Consider the following 24,889-nt stretch of genomic DNA (forward strand, 5'->3'; position numbering starts at 1 on the left):
GATTCCAAAGGTCTGGAGAAGGTGGGAGCCAGCCAAAACCTCTGCCTACACTGGGCTCGCTCCAGCCCTCGCTCGTGAAAATGAAGGTCGATGCGAGTTGATATAGCTATGAGCTCCTCCAGTGTGGCGGGAATCTCCCTAGTGTCCAAAGCGTCCGTCACATGGTCAGCCAGCCCCATCCAAAATACCGGGATGAGGGTTTTATCCAACCACTCCAGCTCAGAAGCTAATGTCTGGAAGTGGACGGCAAAATGGCTGACCACGGACGAACCGAGTCAATGCCAGTAGTTGGAGCGCCGTATCATGGGTGACTTGGGGTCCCAAAAAGACCTGTTTCAGAGTGCCCAGAAACCAAGGAACACTCTGCACCACATGATCATTGCATTCCCACAGGGGCGTAGCCCACTCCAAAGCTCTGTCCGACAGGAGAGAGATTATGAATCCCACCTTAGCCCGCTCTGTGGGAAAACGTGAAGCCAGGAGCTCGAGATGTATACCACACTGGCTCACAAAACCCCTACAGGATTTACTGTCACCAGTGTATTTTTCCGGCAGTTGGAGGTGAGCTAAGGTCGGAACAGAGGTGGCAGTGGGTAAAGCTGCTGCAGCCACGCTAGCAGCCTGAACAGCTATTGCGGTAACATCCACCGCCGAGGTTGCACTCTCGAGACACCAACCTGCAATCCAGCAACTGGATGCACCCCTGCAATCGCTGTTCATCCGCCATAACCTAGTCAGATCCTGGCGTTAGTGTACTGTTAGGGTTGGCGAAACGCACTGAATATATATATTTATTAGTAGTAGTAGGTGCGTTCACAACCCGGGATCCACCGTGCAGGAAAGAACCTGCTGCTAGATATGGCGGTACAATATAGTACTATAAACAAACTCTGTTACTTCACAGAGTCTGTTAGCAAAGAGAGCGCTGTGCCCTGTTTAGTTCACAGAGGAACACAGTAGAGCAGTTAGTGGTCATGCAATCAAATGCAAACAAGCAGCTCCTCTCCGGTGGAGCTGGAATTCTAATGGCTATACGCCAGCAGCGAATCTACTCACATGAAACGCCTCACCAGAGGTGCCAGCATTCTAGGGGCTTATTTCAGCCGGGTCCCTGACTGCATACAAACATGACCACAATGGCACTGAGCTCATACATAAATTGACACTAGTGCATGGCCCTAGCGTCCCCCCGTGTGGGACGGACACCAGGAGGCTTTCACGCGATTTGTGGAGCACCTGGGGACATCCAACACCATGAACATGAAGTTCACTTCCGAATTCGGAGGTAAAGAACTAACTTTTCTAGATGTTAGATTAAGAATACAGGATAAGGACATCGTCACAGAGGTTTACCGAAAAAAATCCGCATCTTATTCTCTTCTCCATTTCAGTAGCGCACACACCCGGTTTACACAAAACAAGCCCAATTTTACAGCCAAATCCTGAGGGTTAAGAGAATCAACAGTGGAAATGTGGGCTTTAAAAAACAATCTGACAAAATTTATGGTAGATTTAAAAAGCGAGGTTATCCCCAATCCATTTTGGACAATGCCTTGAAAAGGGCAGTGGAAACAGAGGTTTGCAATATGCCCCTCAAAACAAAAAAAGGAGGACAAAAGATTTGTATTTTCGTTTAAGTTTGGTCCCATGGATACCCAAATAAGGTCAGCCATCAGAAAAAATTGGCAGATTTTAGGACAGGATAGCGATTTGTGGGATATGGTTGAAAAAGGCCCTTTAGTTGTGTGCTGTAGGAGCAAAAATATCAGAGATTGTCTGGTGCGTAACCGCGTCACATCCAATCATGAGAATTGGCTAAATGATAGTGTCCCTAAAGGGAATTTTAAGTGTGGCCACTGTAATTTTTGTGCATACCATCTTACAGGCAATAAGATTAAAATTAGCCCAATCCACCACACAGTACACGACTTTATCTCTTGCAGAACGACACATATAGCGTATGTAATTTTCTGCCCATGTGGTTAGTTTTATATCGGTAAGACAATTCGGCCCCTCTTCATAAGAGTGAGGGAAAATCTTACCTCCGTTCGTACTGGCAAGGGTATCCCCAGATTGATAAATCGTGTAAGAGAACAGCACGACAGTAATGTCCAAGGTTTGCGCTTTGCCGGATTAGAAAAAGTCTCCCTACCAAAGCAGGGGGGAGATTTGCACCGTCTCCTGTTGCAAAGAGAGGCGGGATGGATAATGCACGCAGGCGCATTGGGACCTCTCGGTCTCAATGAAAAGTTGGACATGTCAGTATTCCTGTGAGCAAAAAGTATAGTAATTTGAAGTTCCAGTTTATAGCGGTGTTTATTTGCATTGTTTTTAAATGTATGTGTCATTAATGTTTACTGTTATTCTGAAAAAAAAGGGGTATTTCACCCGCTATGACGTTATGGTACTGGGAGGAGTTATGAGAACTGCACAGGTAAAAGAACCCTCCTTGTTTCCTGCTAATGTCAGGACCCGTTGAAGTGCCAGTTGCACGAAACGGCCGTCGTCCGTTTGTTTCCACTTTTCTCCCTGCTGGATTTTTGTATGTCCGAATAAAGGAATGACGTTTATATTCTGGTGAATGCGCTCCACTTTCTTTCTATTGACTGTTTCATGAACTTGTATTTTGGGAGCAGCACCTAAGGGATTTATCGGGTTACAGCATTACGGCTAATATCAGCTTGAAGGGGTTGGAGATATTTGAATCTAACGATTGGCAGCAGTGCGGATGTGTTTTTCTCTTTTTTCTGGACATATCCCACGTGTAAGCTAAGTGTCCATCCGCCATTACATAGCAGCAGGTACCATTTCTGCACGGTGGACCCCGGGCTGCAAACGCACTTCGTATCAATTTCTTTATTATTTGGTGCGTTCAGCTAGCCCTAACACAGTGGATGTTGCTGAGTGAAAATTGCAAACTGCCATTGTAGTGTTCATTAAGTTATAGTGCCCAGTACGTTATAATGCCCAGTACAATGTGGTGCCTAGCTCATGCTTCTGGAGACATGCACCTGTAAGTTAGGCAGGCTATCATCGCTACAGTAATGCCAAACATGTGGACGCTAAATGTGGGCATTTGGATTTGGGAGCACAGGATTTGCTGAATTTATTTTGGGGAGTGAGGAGCATACATGCTTTTCCAGAGCCTTTGTACTACAAGAAAATGAAAGCCCCATATATTTCTGCTAACAGATGACAGACCTGAGTGGGGATTTGCTTTTTTTTTTTTTGAAACTTTTGTTGGGAACTTTTTACATGACATTTAGGATTACATTTATTCGGCGCTCTACTCTGGTTATTCCATCTAAATCTCTGAGTGACGTGATTCAGATGAAACCCCAAGGGATCCATTCACTATAATGAGGCAGCAGAGTTACTCTAGACTCTGTCTGGCCTCAGTTGAGCAGTGTCCTTCTTTTCAAAAGTGCACAAAACTGGGCTGCAGGATCAAAGGTGCTATGGGGTCCAAAGTGCCTCCATCTACCTCATTATAAAGAATCTTACATCTAGAGAGATTTTCATGGAAACCCCAGTGTAAGCGCTCAGCGCAAGATAACATGCATCGAACCTTACTGCAATCTTTGGGAGGCAGAATGAACAAATCAACAGCAGGTGAAGAACTGGTTGTATTTATTTTTTAGCACCGTTCCTTGTGTAGTATAAGTGATTAGGTGACTTTATTCTTCGGGTAGGTGCTATTACAGCGATACCAGATTTATATCGGGTTTTTATTTTGGGCTGCTGTCACACACTAAAATACACCTTTTATTGCAAAAACTAGTTTTTGCATCGCCATATTTTGAGATCTTTAATTTTTCCATTTTTTGGCCCACAGAGTCATGTGATGACTTGTTTTTTTGCTGGACAAGTTGACATTTTTATTGGTACCATATTTGGGCACATGACATTTTTGATCGCTTTCTATTCTGGCTTTTGTGAGGCAGAATGAAGAAAAAACAGTAATTCAGGAATTTATTTATTTTTAATGTCGTTCCACGTGTGGTAAAATTGATAAGGCAGCTTTATTCTTCGGGTCCGTACGACTACAGCAATACTTAATTTATATTTTTTATGTTTTGGCGCTTTTAAACAATAAATCTATTTTGCAGAAAAAACAATTCTTTTTGCGTCGCTTTATTTTGAAAGCTATAACTTTTTTATTTTTCTGCTACTAGAGCTGTAAGGAGGCTTGTTGTTTGCGGGACAAGATGATTTTTTCAGGGGTATAATTTTAATTTACATTCGTCTTTTTAATCTCGTTTTATTGCACTTTTTGTTCAGCAGAATGATGAGAAAGCATTGTTTTTTGCCTCGTTTTTTATTTTTTATGGTGTTCACTGAAAGAGTTAAATAGTGGGACAGTTTTATAGAGCAGGTCGTTATGGATGCAGAGATATCAAATATGTGTACTTTTTTTTTCTTTATTTCGGCATTTTTTAAATAATATTTTGCACTTAATTGTTTTTATATTGTCCCAGGATGGGACATCACTATACAGTATCAGATCACTGATCTGATGCTCTGCAATGATTCTGCACTGCAGAGCATCAGATCAGAGTCTGACAGGCATGGAAGAAGATATGTCAGTACCTGCTCTCAGCAGGAACTCACAAGCCACCTTCCCTTCAGGACACTGAAGAACTCTGCAGCCATCTAGGGGCTGGGTTTCTCCATGGAGACCATCAGAACAATGCAATCGCATCATGTTGATCTGATAGGAGCACTCAGGGAGCCCCCTCCCTGTGTGGGATCTCCTCGATGTCACTGTCGCAGTGGCATCAGAGGGGTTAAACGACTCAATCTTGGGCATTGCTACAGATCACTGTGTTGCTCAGCGTGAGGCTGCGCGATTGTGGCGTCGTACATATATTTCTGTTGGCGGTTAAGGGTGTGTTGGGGTTAGGGTTGGAGTTAGAATTGGGGGGTTTCCACTGTTTAGGCACATCAGGGGCTCTCCAAACGTGACACTCGTCTGATCTCAATTCCAGCCAATTTTGCATTGAAAAATCAAACGGCGCTCCTTCCTTTCCGAGCTCTGCCATGCGCCCTCACACATGGGGTATCAGCGTACTCAGGACAAATTGTACAACTTTTGGGGTCTAATTTCTCATGTTACCCTTGGGAAAATAAAAAAATTGGAGGCAAAAAGATCATTTTTGTGAAAAAAATATGAGTTTTTATTTTTACGGCTCTACATTATAAACTTCTGTGAAGCACTTGGGGGTTCAAAGTGCTCACCACACATCTAGATAAATTCCTTAGGGGGTCTACTTTCCAAAATGGTGTCACTTGTGGGGGGTTTCCACTGTTTAGGCACATCAAGAGCTCTGCAAACGCGACATGGTGTACGATCTCAATTCCAGCCAATTTTGCATTGAAAAGTCAAACGGCGCTCCTTCCCTTCCGATTTACTCCATGCGCCCATACAGTGGTCTACCAGCATATATGGGGAATCATGGTACTCAGGACAAATTGTACAACAACTTTTGGTGTCCAATTTCTCCTGTTACCCTTGGTAAAATAAAACAAATTGGATCTGAAATAAATTTTTTGTGAAAAAAAGTTAATTGTTAATTTTTTTTTTTTTAAACATTCCAAAAATTCCTGTGAAGCACCTGAAGGGTTAATAAACTTCTCAAATGTGGTTTTGAGCACCTTGAGGGGTGCAGTTTTTAGAATGGTGTCACTTTTGGGTATTTTCTATCATATAGACCCCTCAAAGTGACTTCAAATATGATGTGGTCCCTAAAAACAAAGGTGTTGTAAAAATGAGAAATCACTAGTCAACTTTTAACCCTTATAACACCCTAACAAAAAAAATGTTGGTTCAAAATTGTGCTAATGTAAAGTAGACAACTGGGAAATGTTACTTATTAAGTATTTTGTGTGTAATATCTGTGTGATTTAAGGGCATGAAAATTCAAATTTTGAAAATTGTGAAATTTTCAAAATTTTTGCCAAATTTCCATTTTTTTCACAAATAAACGCATTTAATATCAAATACATTTTACCACTATCATGAAGTATGAAATGTTGCTAGAAAACATTGTCAGAATCACAGGGACACGTTGAAGCGTTCTGAATTGTAAAAATTAGCCTGATCATTAACATGTAAACCACTCTTGGGGGGTAAAGGGGTTAAGAGATGGCAAATATGTAAGTAGATAAAAGATAATGAACAGCTTGATAGGTACATTGATTGGTAGATATATAGTTAGATATTCGCTAGGTTATATGGATCTATCAATCCTCTCCATCTATCCATCTATGAATCCATTATCTATCTATATATCTACCAGCTCTCCCTGGCTTCTGAATGTCTCTGTATACTGCATTGATTTTCCATGGTATGCACTGACTTTACCCAGCTCTCCCTGGTTTCTGAATGTCTCTGTATATTGCACTGGCTCTTCTATGCTTCCCCTGGATCTGAGTGTCTTGGTGCAGCACATATAATTCTTTTAGTATGCTTTCTTACCTATCAGTTTGTTTTCCATGACCTGTTTTCATGTATCTCATTGTGTGATCCTGGCATCTCTTTGAGTGGTCAGTCTTACCCCTCCCTCACTTTATGACCTTTGCTTAACTCTCTACATCTGGTCTCCCATACCCAGCCACCCCCTCATTCACACCTGATTGCCCTTAACTGGGGATATATTCACATGCAGGAGTCTGCTATAGACTCAGTCTGCTGCAAATCATCTTTTAAATTACATCTTTTTAATTATGATTTTGAATTAGACTGAATTGGACTGGAATTGACTGGAAGGTAACAGAATACCAACCACTACAATGTTTCGGTTTCTTTTCTCTTTTACTCCAATACTACTTTCCTTCTTACAATCTCCTGCAATCACTCCACCTAGTAAGGAACTAGTCATTTCTTCCTCCATACTCCCCAGCCATCTCACCTTCTCCTCAGAACTGTTCCTCCACATACAATCCTTTTTCTCCAGACACACACGGCCGCATCATGTCCTATCCTGCTCCCACCTTCTAATGATCTGTCTGTTACTCCTCATTGCTGGTGACATATCCCCAAATCCCGGCCCTCCCCAATTCATCCCCACACTCATTTCTAACCCCCTGCCACGATCCTCCGCACGTTTTTCCAACCACGACAACCTCATACCCATTCATCCAGCCCCCACTCCCCAGCTCCCCCTACTTGGAGCACTATGGAACGCACGCTCCATCTGCAACAAACTGACATTTATCCACGACCTCTTCATCACCAACAAACTCTCCTTCCTCGGCCTCACTGAAACCTGGCTCACCCCCTCTGACTCAGCCTCTCCAGCTGCGCTCTCCTATGGCGGATTCCACCTCTCTCACACCCCTCGCCCCAGCAACAAACGCGGTGGAGGAGTTGGCTTGCTCCTGTCCGACACCTGCTCCTTCACTCCAATCCCGCTACCACCCTCCACTACTCTTCCCTCGTTTGAGGTGCACTCTGTCCGCATCTATTCCCCCTCCAACCTCCAGCTGGCTGGCATCTACCGCCCCCCAGAACTAGCCATCTCCACCTTTCTCGACCACTTCACCACCTGGCTACTTCATTTCCTCTCTGTGGACATCCCCACTATCATCATGGGTGATTTCAATGTCCCCATTGACACTTTCACCTCAGCTACCTCCAAACTTTTATCACTGACTGCTTCCTTTGGCCTCACTCAATGGTCCTCTGAGGCCACTCACAAAGATGGCCACACGCTGGACCTCATCTTCACCCGCCTCTGCTCCCTTACTAATCTCACTAACACACCCCTCCCCCTGTCTGACCACGACCTACTGACATTCTCGTCCCTCTCCTCTCCTAGTGTGCAACCCCCACTCCACAAACTCACTCACCCTAGCAGAAATCTCAAACATCTCAACTTACAATCACTCTCTGAGTCCCTTCTCCCTCTCACAGACATAGCTTCCCTTCATGACACAGATGCCGCTGCCACTTTTTATAACACCACAATAACAACAACACTCGATTCGGCCGCCCCACTCATGCATAGTAAAACTCGTACAATTAACAGGCAGCCCTGGCTGACCAGCCTGACCAAAGAATTGAGACGGGCTTCCAGGATTGCCGAGCGGAGATGGAAGCGATCCCACTCTGCCGACCACTTCACTGCATACAAGCAGTCCCTCGCCAGCTTCAAGTCTGCGCTCACTGCCGCAAAACAAACTTACTTCTCATCCCTCATATCCTCCCTGTCCCACAACCCTAAACAGCTTTTCAACACTTTCAATTCTCTACTCCGTCCCCCCGCACCTCCTCCCTCCCCCCTCATTTCTGCTGATGACTTCGCCTCTTTCTTTAAACAGAAGATCGATACGATCAGAGAAAGCTTTGGCCCACAGCGCCCACTGCCCCTCTTAGCTGCTCAACCCTGCTCCTCCAAAACCAGCTTCTCCACCATGACAGAAGATCAACTCTCCACCCTCCTGTCAAGATCACACCTCACCACCTGCACGCTTGACCCGCTCCCATCCCACCTCATCCCTAACCTTTCCACGGTCTTCATCCCAACCCTAACGCACCTCTTCAACCTCTCACTCACAACAGGTGTCTTTCCCTCATCCTTCAAGCATGCCAAGATCACACCCATCCTCAAAAAGCCCTCCCTCGACCCATCCTCTGTGTCTAGCTATCGCCCGATATCTCTTCTCCCTTATGCCTCCAAATTGCTGGAGCAACACGTCCATCTTGAACTGTCCTCCCACTTCTCCTCCTGCTCCCTCTTTGATCGGTTACAATCAGGCTTCCGTTCCCATCACTCAACTGAAACTGCCCTAACTAAAGTCACCAATGACCTACTAACTGCCAGGAGCAAGCGACACTACTCTGTCCTCCTTCTCCTGGACTTGTCTTCTGCCTTTGACACTGTTGACCACTCCCTTTTGCTACAAATCCTCTCATCCCTTGGCATCACAGACTTGGCCCTTTCCTGGATCTCGTCATATCTGACAGACCGAACATTCAGTGTCTCCCTCCCCCACACCACCTCCTCACTTCGCCCCTTGTCAGTCGGTGTTCCTCAAGGCTCTGTTCTAGGACCCCTACTCTTCTCCATCTACAGTTTCGGCCTGGGACAGCTCATAGAATCCCACGGTATGCAGTACCATCTCTACGCTGACGACACGCAGATCTACCTCTCCGGACCGGACCTCTCCTCCTTGCTTACCAAAATCCCGCACTGTCTGTCTGCCATTTCAGCCTTCTTTTCTGCTCGCTTTCTACAACTGAACATGGACAAAACAGAATTCATCATCTTTCCCCCATCTCACTCTACCCCTCCACCACATCTATCCATCAATGTCAATGGCTGCTCACTATCCCCAGTCCCACACGCCCGGTGTCTCGGGGTGATCCTCGACTCTGCCCTCTCTTTCAAGCCACATATCCAAGCCCTTGCCTCCTCCTGTCGTCTCAAACTCAAAAATATTTCCCGGATCCGTGCTTTCCTTGACCGCAACACTGCAAAAACGCTAGTGCATGCCCTTATCATCTCCCGCCTCGACTACTGCAACCTCCTACTCTCTGGACTCCCCTCTAGCACTCTGGCACCACTCCAATCCATCCTACACTCTGCTGCCCGACTAATACACCTGTCCCCCCGCTATTCCCCAGCCTCTCCCCTGTGTCAAGCCCTTCACTGGCTTCCTATCGCCCAGAGACTCCAGTTCAAAACCCTCACACTGACATACAAAGCCATCCACAACCTGTCTCCTCCATACATCTGTGACATGGTCTCCCGGTACCTACCTACACGCGACCTCCGATCCTCCCAAGACCTCCTTCTCTACTCCCCTCTCATCTCTTCTTCCCATAACCGCATCCAAGACTTCTCCCGTGCTTCCCCCATACTCTGGAACTCTCTACCCCAACACATCAGACTCGCGCCTACCATAGAAACCTTCAAAAAGAACCTGAAGACTCATCTCTTCCGACAAGCCTACAGCCTGCAGTGATCCTCAACCTACTGAACAGCCACACAGCCAGCTCTTCCCTCTCCTAGTGTATCCTCACCCACCCCCTGCAGACTGTGAGCCCTCGCGGGCAGGGTCCTCCCTCCTTATGTACTCGTGTGCCTTGTTATCTGCTCATGTTTAATGTATTTGTCTATATTTGCCCCGTATTCACATGTAAAGCGCCATGGAATAAATGGCGCTATAAAAATGTATAATAATAAAAAAAAAATAATAATCTATCTATGCATAAACAAGATCCAATAGTGGACTAACCACCTCCAAAAACAATTCCAATACACATACACCACACAAATTGTAGGTGAAAAAGAGGCATAGGCATATATACTACATTCAAAAAATATAGTTTTATTAAACACTGATTTTTAAAACAAGACAAAGAAATTCATAAAATTACTGATGGCAAACAGAACAGGAAAATATAAAATGAATGAAGCTGCAAAAACTGCACGACCCTTACGCTTTTACACTGTAGATATTGTGACCTGAATTATGACTCACAAAGTAGCCTATACAAGCAGGGCATACTACTAAATAACCTTATCCTGAGGACAAAAGCGATTTTCAGTAATAGTGTTGTATATTGTAATTAATTAAGAAAAACATTTTTTCTGTGCATACACTCCAGAAAAATATACGCTTAATATACGTTAAGCCTATTAAGGCTTTACAACTCCCAGGGCGATATGTCCATCTGTATACATAACTACTGATGTTACAGTGAAAGTGCCTAGTGCAGAAACATCCACAGATGTAGATTTAACTATAACAACTGAAATCCTATTTTACTCACATAAATATGCGTCCTGTCCTGAATGTCCATCAGTGACCCTGACAGCACCGTTTCGCCATAATGGCTTCCTCAAATATCAGTGTAAGGCCGGCCTCACACTAGCGAGTTTTACGGACGTAAGAGCGCAGAAAATACATCCGTAAAACTCACCAAACAAACGGCCTTTTTTATTATCTATGCCCCTGCTCCTATCTGCCTAGAGGCTCGAGTTCATAAGAGGGCGCCCACTGCTGGTTGTCCTCATATGAACTCGAGCCTGGGAGCTTTCTAGGAAAGTTCCCACGATCTAGGGACAACCAGCAGAGGGCGCCTCACTGCAAATGAAGGTAAATATAGGTCATTGACCTACTTTACCTTCATTCCCCGGGGTTTTGCAGCCAGGAGCAGCTGCATTAGCGGAGCTCGTGGCTGCAAAATATTTTAACCCCTTCAGATGGATTTACATCGTTGGACGTTACAGATCTTCAGAAGGTATGGATATTGTTGGTTTATTATTTTTTTTAGTTACAGATCGAGGGTCTTCAGTGAGTGGATTGAGCGTAGAATAAAATATTACAACAACCTTTGTGATTTTTTCATTAAAATAAATTTTAATAATGTGTTTGTGTTTTTTTAACCCTTTACTAGTATTGGATTAATAATGGATAGGTGTCATAATTGACGCCTCTCCATTATTAATTTGGCTTAATGTCACCTTACAATAGCAAGGTGGCATTAACCCTTCATTACCCCATATCCCACCGCTACACGGGAATGGGAAGAGAGTGGCCAAGTGCCAGAATAGGCGCATCTTCCAGATGTGCCTTTTCTGGGGTGGCTGGGGGCAGATGTTTTTAGCAATGGGGGGGCAATAACCATGGACCCTCTCCAGGCTATTAATATCTGCCCTCAGTCACTGGCTTTACTACTCTGGCGGAGAAAATTGTGCGGGAGCCCACGCCAATTTTTTCCGCCATTTAACCCTTTAATTTAATAGCTAGAATGGCCAAATTTTGCATATACACACTACTAACATTAGTAGTGTGGAATATGCCAAAAAATGGGAATATGAGATGGTTTACTGTATGTAAACCATGTCTCATGTCGGGTTTAGGAAGGAGATAGCAAAAGCCGGCAATTGAATTACCGGCTTTAAAGCTATCTAGCGCTGTATGAAGTAATAATATATATACATATATGTGTCTACTGACATATATATATATATATATATATATATATATATATATACACAGTGGGGCAAAAAAGTATTTAGTCAGTCAGCAATAGTGCAAGTTCCACCACTTAAAAAGATGAGAGGCGTCTGTAATTTACATCATAGGTAGACCTCAACTATGGGAGACAAACTGAGAAAAAAAAATCCAGAAAATCACATTGTCTGTTTTTTTAACATTTTATTTGCATATTATGGTGGAAAATAAGTATTTGGTCAGAAGCAAACAATCAAGATTTCTGGCTCTCACAGACCTGTAACTTCTTCTTTAAGAGTCTCCTCTTTCCTCCACTCATTACCTGTAGTAATGGCACCTGTTTAAACTTGTTATCAGTATAAAAAGACACCTGTGCACACCCTCAAACAGTCTGACTCCAAACTCCACTATGGTGAAGACCAAAGAGCTGTCAAAGGACACCAGAAACAAAATTGTAGCCCTGCACCAGGCTGGGAAGACTGAATCTGCAATAGCCAACCAGCTTGGAGTGAAGAAATCAACAGTGGGAGCAATAATTAGAAAATGGAAGACATACAAGACCACTGATAATCTCCCTCGATCTGGGGCTCCACGCAAAATCCCACCCCGTGGGGTCAGAATGATCACAAGAACGGTGAGCAAAAATCCCAGAACCACGCGGGGGGACCTAGTGAATGAACTGCAGAGAGCTGGGACCAATGTAACAAGGCCTACCATAAGTAACACACTACGCCACCATGGACTCAGATCCTGCAGTGCCAGACGTGTCCCACTGCTTAAGCCAGTACATGTCCGGGCCCGTCTGAAGTTTGCTAGAGAGCATTTGGATGATCCAGAGGAGTTTTGGGAGAATGTCCTATGGTCTGATGAAACCAAACTGGAACTGTTTGGTAGAAACACAACTTGTCGTGTTTGGAGGAAAAAGAATACTGAGTTGCATCCATCAAACACCATACCTACTGTAAAGCATGGTGGTGGAAACATCATGCTTTGGGGCTGTTTCTCTGCAAAGGGGCCAGGACGACTGATCCGGGTACATGAAAGAATGAATGGGGCCATGTATCGTGAGATTTTGAGTGCAAACCTCCTTCCATCAGCAAGGGCATTGAAGATGAAACGTGGCTGGGTCTTTCAACATGACAATGATCCAAAGCACACCGCCAGGGCAACGAAGGAGTGGCTTCGTAAGAAGCATTTCAAGGTCCTGGAGTGGCCTAGCCAGTCTCCAGATCTCAACCCTATAGAAAACCTTTGGAGGGAGTTGAAAGTCCGTGTTGCCAAGCGAAAAGCCAAAAACATCACTGCTCTAGAGGAGATCTGCATGGAGGAATGGGCCAACATACCAACAACAGTGTGTGGCAACCTTGTGAAGACTTACAGAAAACGTTTGACCTCTGTCATTGCCAACAAAGGATATATTACAAAGTATTGAGATGAAATTTTGTTTCTGACCAAATACTTATTTTCCACCATAATATGCAAATAAAATGTTAAAAAAACAGACAATGTGATTTTCTGGATTTTTTTTTCTCAGTTTGTCTCCCATAGTTGAGGTCTACCTATGATGTAAATTACAGACGCCTCTCATCTTTTTAAGTGGTGGAACTTGCACTATTGCTGACTGACTAAATACTTTTTTGCCCCACTGTATATAGACAGTACATATGTTTTTTTTTAAATTTTTACACATGGATCCCTTGTATAGCCGTGTGTCGGTTTTGCAAGCCTGCGATAAAAACACGCAGTACGGATGCCATACGGATTACATACGGAGGATGCCATGCGCAAAAATCGCTGACACACCCTGCCTACGGAGGAGCTACGGACCACTATTTTGGGGACCTTTCAGCGTATTACGGCCGTAATATATGGACCGTATTTTCATACGCTGAGTGTGACTCCAGCCTAACAGCGCCAACCTGACAGACTCTGTAGTTTACTTAGCAAAATCCTAATGACAGGTTCTCTTTAAAGGGTCGATATTGACTTTTAGGATTGCTACTTCCAATAGGTGGCACTAGAATGCAAGTCCTGTTTCTTTCTGAAGCGACAATTCGCATATTTAATTTCCCAGAGGAGCATGCATGACATTTAAGTCTCCCCATTCTGATATGCCAAGCCTTGCTTGTTACTCTCCACAAGGAGAAACATTACCCCTTAGAAAAACAAATCATAAATACCTACAAATAACCCCATCCAAATGCTTCATAAAATCAGCTGCAGCTTGAGGTGCTGAGAGCTTGCTGTCTAGATCAGCCAATTGCAGATGCAAGTCAAATACAGATAAAAAATATATATTTTCTTAATGCACAAATTGACAAGAGGTTAAAACTGAGTCACATAAAATTGTAGCATCTCTCGGGTTGTTGAGGACATCTAAATGATTGGAAGTCCATAAAAATATAACATGATAAAAAGTTTCAAGACTATTATTTATTATGGTTTGCTGATATATCGCTATCATATTCCGCAGCGCTTTACTGACAATATCATCACTGTCCCCATCAGTGCTTACAATCTAAATATTGTTTTTTAACTTGGATTTGACATGATTTTTGCCAATTTTTTATAGGAGTTTATTTTTTCAGAAAGGAGCATAATCTCCAGTCACAAGTCAGGCTCTTAGCAACTCCAGCTAAAGCTGATTTTTGTCAGAATTTGAAATGGGGTATTCTTCATGGGACAACCCCTTTAAGTAGCGTAGACATTTTTTAAAGTACAGTATGACAGTATACTACTACCAGCTACTCAAAATGTTTAGTTTTTTACCTGCTCACTTGAAGGCATTTCAGGTGGTTCCAGAAGTGAGTTTTTTGGAGAAGTCTTCTTACCTGCAATATAAAATATGTATTCACACAAACGGCAGAACAGAAGAATGTATGTATATAGACACATACCAATGCAGACTCCAACTTTTCTGCTGCCTGAGACAAAAATTCAAGTGACATCCTCCATCTATACCCTTCCCAATGTCCCACCCCAAAAAAGGTCATTAGTAGAGATGGGCAAACCTCCTGTTTGGGTACGTACCCTGAACGCGGATTTGGACAGGAAGTCCAAGTTACTGTTTGGGTTCGGCCCCCAAACACCGGGTGTTTGTCGCGCTGTCATGCAAACAGTTTCAAATGACAGCGTGACCCTGCACCTGTGATCAGTAGTGAGCATTCCGATACTGCAAATATCGGGTATCGGCCGATATTTGCTGTATCGGAATTCCAATACCGAGTTCCGATATTTTGGCGATATCGTAAATCGGGATCGGAAGTTCCTGTAGTGCAATTATGCAGTATAATGAAGTGTGGGTGGAGACTGCGAGTGTGTGCGGGCGGTGTCTGTGTGTGACCGTGGGGCTCTCTGCGTGTGTGCCGGGGCTCTATGCAGCGTGCGGGGTCTCTGTGTGTGGGTCTCATGTACACATTCGGAAAAAAGTATTTTAATATTCTTCATTTAACCATACTTACCATACTTCAGCGCCTGCAAAAAAAGTAAAATAATAAACCGTATACGACCTGTCCGCCATAGTCCAATTAATAACGAGTGTCCCACGATGATCTCCCCTATAGAACAGTGACATTGGGTGATGTCACTGCTCTATAGGACCCTCAGTGACACACTGACAGGACAGGAGACAATGGCTCCTGCAGTGCATCACTGAGGTTACTATAGTTCAAAGTCTCACTTTATGGCTATTGCTGCGTGGGAAAATTTCTTACCCAGCAATGCCATAAGTGAGGCTAGGGACTATTTTTTACAGCGGCGGAGGAATCCTTTCCTCCCGTCATTGTGTTTCTGGGGCCCCTGGAAAGCGGTCGCAACAGTTGTTGCTGCCGTTCTCCACAGGAGATCGTCGTGGGACACTCGTGGATTTCTGCGGACAGGGAGTATATTGGTTGTTTGTTTTTTTCATCTTTTTTACAGATGACACTGGCTTTTGGGATCAAAATGACAAGTAATGGTGAGTATGAACTCTATGTTTAATGTACTGTATGTTTATATGTATGTCATGTATGTAATGTTTGAATGTACTGTATGGAGTATGTATGGAGTATTTCTTTTTTTTTTTCATTCAACACATTAGCCGGATGATGAGACTACTACTGTCCCATCATTGGCTAATGTGTCAATCACTGTCAGTGTAGCAGGCATCGTCCGATGGGACTTGTAGTCCCATTGGATGATGCCCGCAATGAGACACCCTGAACGCCGCAGAGACCCCGCACAGAGACACCCCGTACGCTGCAGAGACCCCACACAGAGACACCCCGCAAGCTGCAGAGACCTCGCACAGAGACACCCTGCACGCCACAGAGACCCCGCACAGAGACACCCCGCACGCCACAGTCACACCCCGCACGCCGCACAGACACCCTGCATGCCGCAAAGACACCCCGCCCGCCGCACAGAGACCGCGCCCGCCGCACTGAGACACCCCGCCCACCGCACAGACCCCAGAGAGCCCCGGTAGGTCCGCACAGAGCCCCGGCAGGCAGGTACACATCCCTGGCAGGCCCGCACAGACCCCGCTCGCACACACAGACACTCACAGTGTCTGCCCACGCACCGCCCATACTCTTCCCCCCTCCGGAACAGGATGTTTAAGGACAGAAAGGGCTTATTTACATTCCGATATTTGTGTCCCATTGACTTGCATTGCTATCGGGTATCGGTATTGGCGATATCCGATATTTTTGGGATATCGGACGATCCAATCAGATACTGATACTTCTGGGTATCGGAAAGTATCGCTCAACACTAGTGATCAGAGGTAAAAAGTTTACCTCTGGTCAGTGTTGTCGGCTGATGGGACTACTGCTCCCATCAGCCTACATTTGCTGCTGCTAATAACCGTGAAAGCAGGTGGCAGCTGATCGGAGTATTCATCAGCCGTCGCCTGATTTATAAATAAATTATTGCAGAAAAAAATGCAGTGGGTTCCCCTATATTTTTGTATGCAAATTGCCTCTTCAGAGAGAAAGAGGACTTGAACTCTATAGCGCCAGCTGTTGGAAGTAGCGATCCTATAAGTCATAATCAACCCTTTAAAGAGTCTTGCAATATGACTTAGGATAAAAGCCAAATCAGATTCTCAATTTGCAGACATGGTGTTTTGGGCTATTGGCTCTCCTGAGTGCAAAGTATGAGAACTGACTTGGCTAGGTGTATACTCCCAATACTCCCATCAGCCGCTGCTTGCTCTCACTGTTATCAGTAGTAGTCCCATCAGCCAATGGCAGTGACCAGAAGTAAACCTTCTACCTCTGATGACAGCTGCGGGGACATATTGTGAAATGAGAGCAAGGAAACTGTGGCTATCTGACCGGTAGTAATGATTTCACCACAGTTCAGAAGCAGTGTTTGTCATGCCGTTGTAAGGATGTGGTGGGGACACTCATGTACCTTCTCTCTCCTTAAAGCTGTTCACCTGTGTCACATGCGGCACCCTGATGTTTTACTATGTTTTGCTATGGTGTGCATTGTAATATATTTGTCATGTACTGTAATGCAATGTATTGTGCTTCAGCTTAGGGTTAGATTAGTAAGTAGTGGAGGACCATAGGGGTTAAGCAGATGGTAGGAGTTCCTGAGCACACCAGCCCAGTGCAGGGAGGTATAGGAAAGGCACTTCCTGATTAGAGACAGGCATCCGGGCACCTTGCCCAAGGGCAGGACATGTGAGCAGAGTATTACAGGCCGTAGGGATAAAGCTTTTTCAGTAAGGGGGTCCCAGGCTGAGAATCATGCAGGTGGTCACCAGCTTAGACAAGTACCGTTCCAAGGAGGGATCCAAAGCTAGCGGCTGAGATTAGAAGGCAGCTGAGTCGGTGAGCCCGTTACCCTATAACTCGCAGCCAGACCAGGGAAACGGTAAGAAGCTGGTGGACCTGGAGCATGAGTGGGACAGAGATTGTCCAGAAGAGGGACAGGGATTGTCCATTAGTGGGTCAACAATTGACCAAGGATATATACAGAGTTGACAGGAAGAACGGAGTCTTCCCAGACGGCAGGGAAAGATAAGAAGGTGTTTCTGTGTTTGAACTGTGCTGTCTATGAGATGAATATGCTGCTTAGTAAAGTTTAACCGTTGAAATAAAGACTATGACTCTGTGGTGCTTCATGGGACTAGGATTCCAGCAGAGACAGTGAGGATTCATCCCCTCATGTGCAAGATACCGGGGTGCTCACTGACTGTTGCTTAGTGAACTCGCCCACGACTACCACCCCGTGCCACCATGCTACACTGTCATGCACATGACAGCGTGGTAAACACTGTATGTTTAGGCCCCACTCAAGTGAATGGGGTTCGGGTCTGGGTACTGTTCTGGTCCCCCAATTTTTTTGTACCTGTATGGCCAAACATGCCAGACCCGAACATCCAGGGGCAGGCCTATCTCTACTGCTGAGTAATATGAACATAGAGGTTTGTCTCAGTTTTGCCAGATAACATCTTGATGATACCCAAGACTTTTGGGAGAATACTTTGTGGACTCACAAGACAAAAAAGATGAACTTTTTAGAAGGTGTATGTCCCATTACATTTGTCTTAGAAGTAAAACAGCATTTCAGAAAAGGAACATCATACCAACAGAAAAATATGGTAGTGGCAGTGTGATGGTCTGGGGCTGTTTTACTGCTTCGGGACATGGATGATTTGCTGTGGTAAATGGAACCATGAATTCTGCTGTCTACAAAAAATCCTGAAGGGGAATGTCCAGCCATCTGTTTGTGACTCAAGCTGAAGCGCACTTGGGTTATGCAACAGGCCAATGATCCAAAACACTCCAGCAAGTCCATCTCTGAATGGCTTAAGAAAAACAAAATTAAGACTTTGCAGCAGCATAGTCAAAGTCCAGACCTTAATTTGACCGAGATGCTGAGGCTTGACCTTAAAAAGGCAGTTCATGCTCAGAAACCCACCAATGTGGCTGAATTACAACAACTCTGCAAAGATGAGTGGGCCAAAATGCCTCCAGAGAGCTGTAAAAGGCTCATTGGTAGTTATCATAAATGCTTGATTGCAGTTGTTGCTGCTATGGGTGGCCAAACCAGTAATTAGGTTTAGGGGGCAATCACTTTTTTACACAGGGCCCTGTAGGTTTGGATTTCTGTTTCCAACAACAAAGACCTTCATTTAAAAACTGCATTTTGTGTTTACTTGTGTTATCTGTGTCTAATATTTATATTTGTTTGGTGATCTAAAACATTTAAGTGCGACAAGCATACAAAAGAATAGGAAATTGGGAAGAAGGCAAACACTTTTTCACACAACACTATGTCATTGACATCGTTCTATCTATTCTACAGTGGGGAAAAAAAGTACCGTATATAAACCGTCCCAGGTATAAGCCGAGACCCCTAATTTTGCCACAAAAAAATGAGTATAAGCCTAGGGTGGAAAATGCAGCAGCTACTGGTAAATTTCAAAAATGAAAATAGATACCAATAAAAGATAAATTAATTGAGAAATCAGTAGGTTAAATGTTTTTGAATATCCATATTGAATCAGGAGCCCCATATAATGCTCCATACAGTTCATGATGGGCCCCATAACATGCTCCATACAAAACACGCCCCATATAATGCTCCATAAAGTTCATGATGAGCCCCATAAGATGCTCCATACAAAAAATATGCCCCATATACTGCTGCACAAAGGTTAATAATGGCCCCATAAGATGATCTGTTCTGTCCATTCTAATAGGACAGTGTAATTCGTTTCATGCATTGAAAGTTCACTACTATAGTGTTGTTTTGCTGTGTTATAGCACCACCCAGTGGTGGTTAAATTTATTACCTGTGTTTTTTAGTAATAATTAGAGTGTGTCATTGTGGGATTGCACCAAGGCATTTTGGGATGAGGAACCTCCATTTTCTCCCTGTGTTCATCCTGGACACACGTGTTCTTCTGTTGTGTTGGAACTATCTCACTTACTTGCCATCCTGGTTAAGTTTATCCGGTAAGATCATTATCCCTGTTCTTGCAATGTAGTGTTGTACAGAATGTGATTAACTGTATAGGAGTCAGTACACAGGAAATGTGATTACCAGGGACTTACTGTATGTAGTTATGTACATAGGTTGCATCATACTGTATACTTTCTTTGTCAGTTGTAAAGTATCAGCTGTGTAATTGTTTAGCCCAATACTTATATATGTCATTTGTATTCCTTTAGTTTTACCGCATTTCAATACCTGTTACCAATAAACAAGTTAGACTACAGAGGACAGTCTGCTTATTTGGAAGACAGAAGTGGTTTATGCTGTATGTTGGATCACACACCGTATCAACTAGTGATGAGCGAGTACGCTTGTCACTACTCGGTACTCGCACGAGTATCATTGTACTCGGGCTACTCGGCCAGTACCGAGTAATCTCGCGATACTCGTGCTTTACTCGTGGTCCTCATCCCTGCATGTTGGCGCTCTTTTGAGAGCCAGCCCACATGCAGGGATTGGCTGGCAGACCACTGCAATGCCACAGCCCTGTTAGTTGTGGAATTGCAGTGATTGGCCGGCAGCACAGCATGACCGAGTCTTTATAAGACCCAGCCGCGCTGTGCTCTGCACACAGTGTTCCAGACAGTCAGTGCAGGGAGAGTGTCTGCTGCTTCAGGGAGAGGTTTGCGGCCCTTCAAAGCTAGTTCTGGAGCAGGGCTGCAAACTGGTGACCAGAACAGTCCTTCTCAGGACTAATCTAGGAGGATATAGGCAGGGAGGGTATAGCCAGGTCGGAGTACAGGCTTCTAGTGACCAGAACAGTCCTTCTCAGGACTAATCTAGGACGATATAGGCAGGGAGGGTATAGCCAGGTCGGCGTACAGGCTTCTAGTGATCAGAACAGTCCTTCTCAGGACCAATCTAGGAGGATATAGGCAGGCAGGGAGGGTATAGCCAGGTCGGAGTACAGGCTTTGTAGTGACCAGAACAGTCCTTCTCAGGACTATTGTAGCTGTATACAGGCAAGGCAGGCAGGGTATATAGCAATTCCTAGTGACAGTATACCAGCCTTCATCATATCTGGGACTGGTGTACACAGTCTAAAACAGTCCTGATAGTGTCAGACTTCTCAGTAATTGTCTCTCCTAAAAAGCTGTTAGGTTGTTAGTGCGTGCATTTAAAACCTCTAGTGTGTGCCCGTCGGTGGCAGCGTACGGGTGCACATTTCTGTGTTTTTTGCACGGCTACAACACACAAAAAAAAGAGAATAATACACGTCAGCACAGCATTGCAAAATGCGCAAGGGCGTTGGCAAGGAACAAGGAAGTGGACGTGATGGTGGTGCAGGCAGAGGCCGAGGTCGTGTGCAAGCTCTAATTTCGCCACAACAAAGGGCCACATCTACTCACTCGCACGTCCTGTCCCAAATTCTTGGGGACCGCAGCAGTGCACCGCTCTTGAACCAAGACCAGTGTCAACAGGTTGTTAGTTGGATAGCGGATAATGCTTCCAGTCAGATTGGCACCACCACAAACACCCTGTCTTCCACACGGTCAAGTGTCAGTAGCCTTGATACTGCACCACACATTTCACAACCTGATCCTCCTTCCTACCACCAGGCCGAGTACAAGTCCACGGACATTACTGATCCCACACTTGGACACTCTGAAGAGCTGTTCATTCACGTATTCATTCGCACATTCTGGCTTCTCGCCAGCTCCTGTTGAAGTGAATCATGAGGAGATCGTATGTACAGATGCCCAAATATTTGAGCAGCCACGTTTTCACGAAGGGAACGTTGGCAACTATGGTTGAGCGAAACGCATCGTTCATTTTCAAAAGTCGCCGACTTTTGGCAAAGTCGGGTTTCATGAAACCCGACCCGACCCCTGTGCGGGGTCGGCCATGCGGTACGCGACTTTCGCGCCAAAGTCGCGTTTCAATGACGCGAAAAGCGCCATTTCTCAGCCAATGAAGGTGGACGCAGAGTGTGGGCAGCGTGATGACATAGGTTCTGGTCCCCACCATCTTAGAGAAGGGCATTGCAGTGATTGGCTTGCTGTCTGCGGCGTCACAGGGGCTATAAAGGGGCGTTCCCGCCGACCGCCATCTTACTGCTGCTGATCTGAGCGTAGGGAGAGGTTGCTGCCGCTTCGTCAGAAGCAGGGATAGCGTTAGGCAGGGTCCATTAACCACCAAACCGCTTGTGCTGTAGTGATTTCCACTGTCCAACACCACCTTTGTTTGCAGGGACAGTGGAAGCTACATTTTTTTTCCTCAGCGCTGTAGCTCATTGGGCTGCCCTAGAAGGCTCCCTGATAGCTGCATTGCTGTGTGTACGCTGCTGTGCAAACCAACTGCTTTTTTCAAAGCACAAATCCTGTTGTTCCTTCCTTTCTGCACAGCTATCTTGTTTGTTTGTCCACACTTTTTATTTCATTTGTGCAGCAGTCCACTCCTTATTGCTGCCTGCCATACCTGGCTGAGATTACTGCAGGGAGATAGTAATTGTAGGACAGTCCCTGTGTTTTTTTTTTTGTTTTTTTTAATTCTCCCTAAAAAAAAAAAAGCTGTGGGAGATTAAGATTGGCATTTCTGCTCGAGTGCCATCCCTGTGTGTGCCATCGCACATAGTGGGCCATAGAAAGCCTAATTTTATTTTCTGGTTTTTTTTTGTGGGGTTTCTAAATTCTCCCTGAAAAAAAAACAGTGGGAGATTAATATTGGCCTTTGGGTTTGTGTGCCAGTCCTGAGTGTGCCATCTCTCTCTCAAATAGTGGGCCATAGAGAGCCTATTTTTTTTTTTATTGGTTGAATAAATTCTCCCTGAAAAAAATAAAAACAGTGGGAGATTAATATTGCCCTTTGGGCTTGTGTGCCAGTCCTGAGCGTGCCATCTCTCTGTGAAATAGTGGGCCATAGAAAGCCTATTTATTTATTTTTCATTGGTTGAATAAATTCTCCCTGAAAAAAAAAACAGTGGGAGATTAATATTGCCCTTTGGGCTTGTGTGCCAGTCCTGAGCGTGCCATCTCTCTGTCAAATAGTGGGCCATAGAAAGCCTATTTATTTATTTTTTTATTGGTTTTATACATTCTCCCTGAAAAAAAAAAACAGTGGGAGATTAATATTACCCTTTGGGCTTGTGTGCCAGTCCTGAGCGTGCCATCTCTCTGTCAAATAGTGGGCCATAGAAAGCCTATTTTTTTTTTTTTCATTGGTTGTATAAATTCTCCCTGAAAAAAATAAAAACAGTGGGAGATTAATATTGCCCTTTGGGCTTGTGTGCCAGTCCTGAGCGTGCCATCTCTCTGTGAAATAGTGGGCCATAGAAAGCCTATTTATTTTTTTTTCATTGGTTGTATAAATTCTCCCTGAAAAAACATAAAAACAGTGGGAGATTAATATTGCCCTCTGGGCTTGTGTGCCAGTCCTGAGCGTGCCATCTCTCTGTGAAATAGTGGGCCATAGAAAGACTATTTATTATTTTTTCATTGGTTTTATAAATTTTCCCTGAAAAAAAAAAAACAGTGGGAGATTAATATTGCCCTTTGGGCTTGTGTGCCAGTCCTCAGCGTGCCATCTCTCTGTCAAATAGTGGGCCATAGAAAGCCTATTTATTTTTTTTTCATTGGTTGTATAAATTCTCCCTGAAAAAAATAAAAACAGTGGCAGATTAATATTGCCCTTTGGGCTTGTGTGCCAGTCCTGAGCGTGCCATCTCTCTGTGAAATAGTGGGCTATAGAAAGCCTATTTATTATTTTTTCATTGGTTTTATAAATTTTCCCTGAAAAAAATAAAAACAGTGGGAGATTAATATTGCCCTTTGGGCTTGTGTGCCAGTCCTGAGCGTGCCATCTCTCTCTCTCAAATAGTGGCCCATAGAAAGCCTATTTATTTTTTTTTCATTGGTTTTATAAATTCTCCCTGAAAAAAAAAACAGTGGGAGATTAATATTGCCCTTTGGGCCTGTGTGCCAGTCCTGAGCGTGCCATCTCTCTGTGAAATAGTGGGCCATAGAAAGCCTATTTATTTTTTTTTTCATTGGTTGTATAAATTCTCCCTGAAAAAAATAAAAACAGTGGGAGATTAATATTGCCCTTTGGGCTTGTGTGCCAGTCCTGAGCGTGCCATCTCTCTGTGAAATAGTGGGCTATAGAAAGCCTATTTATTATTTTTTCATTGGTTTTATAAATTTTCCCTGAAAAAAATAAAAACAGTGGGAGATTAATATTGCCCTTTGGGCTTGTGTGCCAGTCCTGAGCGTGCCATCTCTCTCTCTCAAATAGTGGCCCATAGAAAGCCTATTTTTTTTTTTCATTGGTTTTATAAATTCTCCCTGAAAAAAAAACAGTGGGAGATTAATATTGCCCTTTGGGCTTGTGTGCCAGTCCTGAGCGTGCCATCTCTCTCTCTCAGATAGTGTGCCATAGAAAGCCTATTTTTTTTTTTTTTAATTTGGTTTCTAAATTCTCTCTGAAAAAATCACTTTTTTTAATTTGTTTTCTAAATTCTTCCTTAAAAAATCATTTTTTTTTGTGTTTCTAAATTCTCCCTGAAAAAATAAAAAAAAACAGTGGGAGATTAATATTGGCCTTTCTGCTTGTGTGCCAGTCCTGACTCCTGGGTGTGCCATCTCTCACTCTCAGATAGTGGGCCATAGAAAGCCTATTTGTTTTTTTTGTTTGGTTTCTAAATTCTCTCTGAAAAAATCACTTTTTTTATTTTGTTTTCTAAATTCTTCCTTAAAAAATCTTTTTTTTTGGGGGGGTTTCTAAATTCTCCCTGAAAAAATAAAAACAAACAGTGGGAGATTAATATTGACATTTGTGCTTGAGTGACAGTCCTGCGTGTGTGGCATCTCTCTCATTTGGTGCCACCAAAAACAGAGTGTGTAACATTGTGCCTGCTTTTCCTTGCGGTGTCACCCACCTGTAAAGGGGTATCTACATCATACTGAAGTTATAGCTCACCGTGTAAGTTGTT

At 44.1% G+C, this 24,889-nt stretch overlaps 1 protein-coding gene across 2 annotated transcripts in view; it reads right to left on the bottom strand.

The window, feature by feature from the left end:
• Positions 1-24,889, bottom strand: part of SLC4A9 (solute carrier family 4 member 9) — an 859,184-nt gene that overhangs the window by 644,017 nt on the left and 190,278 nt on the right. For both annotated transcript variants that reach the window (XM_069763883.1, XM_069763884.1), the window contains exon 4: positions 14,737-14,798. In XM_069763883.1, coding sequence (XP_069619984.1) covers positions 14,737-14,798 — 62 coding nt within the window. The remainder of the gene's footprint in view (positions 1-14,736; positions 14,799-24,889) is intronic.

Source organism: Ranitomeya imitator, chromosome 4, assembly GCF_032444005.1.
Source record: "Ranitomeya imitator isolate aRanImi1 chromosome 4, aRanImi1.pri, whole genome shotgun sequence".
In the NCBI taxonomy this organism is placed as follows: Eukaryota; Metazoa; Chordata; class Amphibia; order Anura; family Dendrobatidae; genus Ranitomeya; species Ranitomeya imitator.